This window comes from Choloepus didactylus, chromosome 17 (genome assembly GCF_015220235.1).
Source record: "Choloepus didactylus isolate mChoDid1 chromosome 17, mChoDid1.pri, whole genome shotgun sequence".
NCBI lineage: Eukaryota > Metazoa > Chordata > Mammalia > Pilosa > Megalonychidae > Choloepus > Choloepus didactylus.
The window spans coordinates 4,452,576-4,458,645 of record NC_051323.1 but is presented as its reverse complement, the minus strand read 5'-3'; the positions used below and the strand labels follow the sequence as shown (position 1 = coordinate 4,458,645).

The 6,070-nt window shown below is 52.3% G+C and overlaps 1 protein-coding gene across 1 annotated transcript; it reads right to left on the bottom strand.

Moving 5' to 3' along the window:
* Positions 1-228: 228 nt before the first annotated feature.
* Positions 229-4,468, bottom strand: FOXI3 (forkhead box I3). The gene is made up of 2 exons (XM_037807569.1): positions 3,836-4,468; positions 229-821 (listed from the first exon to the last, which is right to left on the bottom strand). Exons 1-2 carry the CDS (start codon positions 4,449-4,451, stop codon positions 229-231), a joined length of 1,209 nt encoding a protein of 402 aa, XP_037663497.1. The 5' UTR covers positions 4,452-4,468.
* Between the last annotated feature and the right edge of the window lie 1,602 nt (positions 4,469-6,070).

Genomic DNA, 6,070 nt, shown 5'->3' with positions numbered 1-6,070 from the left:
ACGGAATGAGATGACTGTCTAAGCAGGCCCTTCACCCAGATACACGTGTAAAACCTTGCTGGGCTGCAGAAAGGAGTTATCCACACCCTTGCTACTCCAAGTGTGGTCATGGGGGCTCCACAGAAAACCCTCAGCCCTACCCCAGCCCTACCCCGGACCTGCCGAACCGGAACCTGCTTTTTAAGGAGCTCTCCAGGCGTGCACAGGAAAAGTCTGAGAAGCGGGGCCTTAGACCTCGGAGCCCTCCCGGGGGTAGGTGAGGCTGCTGACCATGCTGAAGTTGTAGAAGGGGCTGGCCGGGTAAGGGCTGTAATACGAAGACCTCTGGCTGTCGCTACCGCCGCTGCCGTCGCTCAGCTGCAACGTGTCTGCAGAGGCCTCCGAGCCGGCACTGGGCGGGAACGCGCCGCTGGGGGGCAGCTGGAGCCCCCGCACCCCCCGGGGGCGGCTGCCCGGGGGGGCTCGCGGGGGGCTCCCGCCGCTGCCGACGCTCAGGGCGCCGAGGCTGCCGAAGAAGGAGCGCAGGCACGGGGCGGAGGCGAGCGCGGCTCCTCCCGGCGGCGGGGCGGGACTCCCGGCGCCCGCGGGGGGCTCTGGGGACTGGCAGGGCCTCGGCGGAGAGGAAGGGCCGTCTCCTTCTGGTCTCACGCTCATCCCGGCCCCCAGTCCCGACGAGAGCCCTTCTTCTGGCTTGGATGTCCCCGTGGCCACCCCCGGGGAGCTGCCGCTGGCCTCCGAGCGGCGCTTTCTCTTCCGACGGAAGTTCCCGTTGTCGAACATTTTCTCGCAGTTTGGATCCAGGGTCCAGTAATTGCCCTTCCCTGTAGAGATGGGGTAAACGAGTTAGAGAAGGCCCCCTTTTAAGGCTGGGTGCCCAGCTGCAGTTCTGGGAGGACACACACTCTCATACAGACTCATGAAACACTGACGAAGCTGCTCCGGCCACTCTACCACTCAGTAATGCAAATAATTTGAATGTATCCTCTCTTTAGGGCGACTTCATTCGACCCCTCAAGGAGAAATCTGTAACCAAGTTCTGGCCACTTCCACCTCCTCCTGGCTGGGCCTACTACTTAAATCTTAAGATCTAATGCTATTCCCAAATGCCCAACACCTTTCCGTATTCTAGATACAAATTCCGAGCCCTTGCAAAATCATGGAATTCTAGTGCTACTTAAATTCTAGTCTCCATTTCCTTATTTACATTTTAAAAAAAAAATAGGAGCAATAGGAGTGCCCATCTCATACGTCGGCTGTGTATTTCAGCATAGTTAGCTGGCCCACAGTATGCAGTGTAAAAATAGTATTATTACAATCGCTATTTGCTGGGAGGCTCCAAGTCCCTGTCCCTGGGAAAAAAATACCCCACTGGGAAAGGCAACCCCAAATAACCAATCTTCCCTCTTGGCAAACAAATGACAAAAATTATAGTGAGCAATCAATTGTTTTAACAATGACTTGGATGGCATCTATTTAGAGTATAAGGAAGCTTCTGGAGCCTACATCCCCTCCTCATCCAAGACAGCACGTTCTCCTGCTTCTCTTTCAAGCTTTCCATCCATGGGGCAAATCTTGGAGACCAAGGAGTTCTTTAACACATGCTACCCTGATACTTAGAGAAGTTCCCTCACTACATACCACATTTTATCATCTTGGAGGACTTTACCTCCCGATAGCTTTTTCATTTCTGTGCTTTGATGTTTGGAACGACTGTTAGCTATCTTATAGAGAGTGCCCTAAACGGATAACCTCATTTACTTGATGGAGATCAGCCATATTCCAGCCCCTATTTTTAGCCAAGGAAACTGGGTTGTGGAGTGTAAGTCGCCTGCAGTGCTCCCACAGTTAGCGATGGTGGAGCCAGGATTGAAGCAGGCAGGCTGGCTCCAGACTCGTGTGACACTGTCTGCACACACTAACGTGCCCTTTCCTAAACCCAGCACATGCACCGAAGCATTTTCTGCAAATAGTGGCAGAAAAAAAAATTATTTAATCATCATTTAATTGATAATACATGTATCTATCAGGTCATTCACATAGTGCCATCCTAGTACCAAATGCTTTGACAGGATACTAGCTATCCTTAGATACTCAAACTTTTTACGGTAAAGCCCAGAGGAGTTCATGTGGCAATTTACATGAAATCTCAGGTGACTCAGAGGCCAAATCAGGAAGATACATCTGGAGCTGTACGCACTGCCCAATACAGTACCTACTATCGACATGTGGCTGTTCGGCTCTTGAAATGGGGGCAGCCCAAATTGAGGTGTGGTGTGAGACAACCACAGGGTTTTGAAGGCTTAGTACCAAAAAAGCAATGTAATATATCTCATTAGTCATTTTTGTATAATTTCCATAATGAAATAATATCTTTGATATTTTGGGTTAATTAAAATATATTATTAAAAATTTTTCACCTCTTTTTACTTTTTAAACGTGGCTATTAGAAAATTTACAAAAAGGGGAAATTTTAGTTTGTATATATGTTACTAGAATAAAATTAAAAAACAAAAACAAAAACAAAACAAAACCAGGACTGTACAACACAAACAGGAAGCCCCTAAAGCAAACTTTGGACAATAGTTAATAGTACAATAATAACATTCTTTCAACAGTTGTAACAAAGGCACCACACTAATGCAAGGGTTAATATCTATGGGAGCTTTGTGTTTTCTGCACGATTTTTAAGAAAGTTGCCAATCACATGTGGTCTGCATTGTATTTCTATTGGCCAGTGCTGCTCTAGAATGACCTTCTGAGCTCCAGAGTATTTAGAATTTAAGGGAAATCCTGGAACGCTGCAGTGTACGATTAAAATAATTTTATTTCTTCTCCCCTTTTCCTACCCTTGACTCCAGGTCTCGGGCGCCTGATATTCATTTCCTGTGCTCTAGGATGGGCTCGGGAAGGCTTCTCTATTTCCCGGTTACTTAGAGTACTGTCCCCCTGGTCCTGGGCTCCTTATGAAACCTCATGTAGAATATTCGTTTCTTTCTCATTTTTTAGCTTTTCTCCACCTCCACCTCGCGGAGCCAGGTAAGAGAGAAACCACAAGCAGCAAGCACTCCACTTTAGCCCGTACTCTCCTCTCCCCTCAGGAGTTATTAGGTTTAGAGGAGAATGAAGCACATTTGGGGTATTCACTTTTAAACGTCTAAATAGTTAAGGTACACAAACCACAGTTTGCAGCACTCGACCAGAGTTGTCCCATCTCTCGGCCCCCGTCTCACGGTATGATGTCTGGGCCACTCTCCTAGAATTATCCTTTTGTTCCACGAAAGTCAAGTGAAATTCTTTTACGAACCTGACGGAGGAAGAAGCGCACCTACCGACAGCTGCAAGCGTCGACCGTTCTCTCCACTCTCCCTGCATCTTTAGTGAAATGTGATAGGATTCTCATCTTACCCGAATCCCTTCAGAACATTCCCTTTCCTGAGGGCTCACCCAAGTCTTTAGGCTTCTCTACCTCCCTGTTACCGGGCTCTCCCTTTGAATGGCCTCGGAAACTCCACCCAGGGGACCCCCTGGTTGAGATTTAAGGCTCTTTCCTGTTTCTCTGACTGGCCTCTGCTGCGCGGCGGCTCTCTGCGCGCGTGCGACCGCTTGGGTTGGAAAGCGGCGAGTTCCTCCCTCCGAAGACACTTCTTTTTCCCCTAGGAGCTCCTGTCTCCCTCACTCCAATCAGACCAAGTCCGGGAGACTTTTTCTCCACCTGCTCGCGCCTCCCCCGGGTTTGAACTAAGCAACGTCAAGGAGACCCGGAAAGTTGCACTCGGCACGAATCTCCAAGTCATCTGCACCCGGGCTGCCCCGGCCCGCCGCCCACACCCCTCACCTGGGTCGTCCTCGTCGCGGGGCACCTTCTTGAAGCAGTCGTTGAGCGACAGGTTGTGGCGGATGGAGTTCTGCCAGCCGGCCTTGCTGCGCTGATAGAAGGGGAAGCTGTCCGCCACGAACTGGTAGATGTGGCTGAGGGTGAGCTTGCGCTCGGGCGCGCTCTGGATGGCCATGGCTATGAGCGCCGAGTACGAGTAGGGCGGGCGCACCATCTTCATGAGGTCCTCGCGGCTGGCCATCGACAGCCAGCCCAGCTCGCCGGTCGCCCCCGGCCCGGCCGGCGAGGCGGGCGCGGGTTGCGCGAAGTGCCGCTGCGCGCAGCTGAAGGTGCCGGCGGCGCTCGGCGGCTGCAGGAACTGCCCCGCCGCGCCTCCGGGGGGTGGCGGCGGAGGGGCGCCCAGGTAGGCAGCGGCGGCGGCGGGGGAGCCGCCCACGCCGGGCCCGTTGAGCCAGAGGTAGGGGTTGGCGGTGGCGGGAGGCGGCGCGGCGTAGTCCGACAGCGCGTAGGGCGCCCTGGAGGCCGCCGGCGCGCTCGGGGCGGCTGTGGCGGCGGCAGGCGGGGGCAGGCTGGGCTGCGAGTACACGCCGAAGCTGTCGCCGCAGTAGAGGGCCATGTCGCCGGCCGCCGGCGGGTGCGGCGCGGCCGCGGCCAGGGGCGAACGAGGCTGGGCTCGCCGCCCGCGCGGGAGCATCCCTTTGGGGGCCAAGCCCCGCGGCCCCGCCTCGGCCCTCGCTGGGTGCTGGCTGCGCCGGGTGCTCGGGACCGTGATCGGGCGGGTGCGCGCCAAGCGCCCACGAATCGCCCTCTTATAGTCTTCTGCGGCGCGCTCCTCCTGGGCCAGGGGCTGGGCCGGGGCCCGCGGGCGGGGACTCTCCACGCCCCCGCCACGCCCCACCTGCCCGCGCTGACGGGGCGGAGCGCGCCGCCACCCTCGGGTGCCGCGCTCCCCCCACCTCCCCGCCCTGCATCCTCCCCCCATGCGGCCCTGGCAGCCGCGAGGACGTCGGGGCCCCCCGGTTTCAGGCGGGAAGCACCCTATTCCTAGCCAAAGTGTCCTAAACCCAGCAAACAAACACAGTAACGAATAGGAAAACCAAGATCAAATAAACCAAAGCCGTGCAAACGTTTTCTTCAAAGTAAGTGAACTTTCGGTGTCCGCTCAAGGCCACCTGCTTAGCCCTGCTCGTCGCTTTTTCACTTCCAGCCTCTAAACCTTTTGTGATCGAATTGCAGGATTCGCGTCCGGTCTCAGCAGATCAGTAAACAGGCGAAAGGATTAAAAAGTGATTGGACAACTTTGGGGCGCACGATGCGGTGTATTAATGGGCGCTCCGGTGAGACGCCTTCTACTCACAGATTCTGTGATCGGAGGGACTGCAATCGATTTTTAATTAAAAAAATCCAAGTATATTTTCATTCACATCGAGAAGCCTTTGTGCATTTTATGTCCGCATTCTACGGTCCTTTGGTGTGATTTGTTGTTTTCAGAAACAAAAGGGTGAACGTTTTCAAAGACATTTAAACAAGTGGCTTTGGAATTAGCATTTTAAAGTCAACAATAATTTGAACTGCGAGAGGCGCTCGTTTCCAAAATAAAAATAAAAACTGTCCTATTGAATTTGGAATGAGTTTGCGCTCTACTTTTGTAAGCTCTCACATGCGATTCGTTACCTGGAAAAACAAAACCAACGAATACTGTGGCGATTCCACACACCCCGCAATCCTTATACATCGGCTCTAAACAGGAACAATAAAATTGTTTCTTTGACAGTTAAGGACTTTCCTAAACGTGTTCTTCACAGGCACCGGGTCTGAGTTCTCGCTTAAGAGAGACGGGGCGGTAGAGAAATTTTTCCTATTTGCCAATTGCAGCCCGAGTTCAGAATAATAACTCGGAAACCTTTTTCCTGGGGCATTTGTTTTCATGATGAAGTCGCTATGTGCTTAGGAGAAAACGATCATCTTCTCGTATCTCAGCCTCTTAAAATATGAAACCCAGGGATATTGAATTAGCAAAATTTGGCATCTAAATCGCACACTCATTCTTCAGATGTAACGATTTGGTCGTCTTTTCTGGAATCGGAAAGGAATTATTGTCAACTCCCTAACTGCACTATTTCTTTCAATCGCCTGGCAAATACTGTAGAATGGAATAGTGCTTGTCTTAATTGTATTTCAGCTTAAGGAGCTGAACGTTTTCTTCATTTACATTATTACAGTTGCTTGTTTATC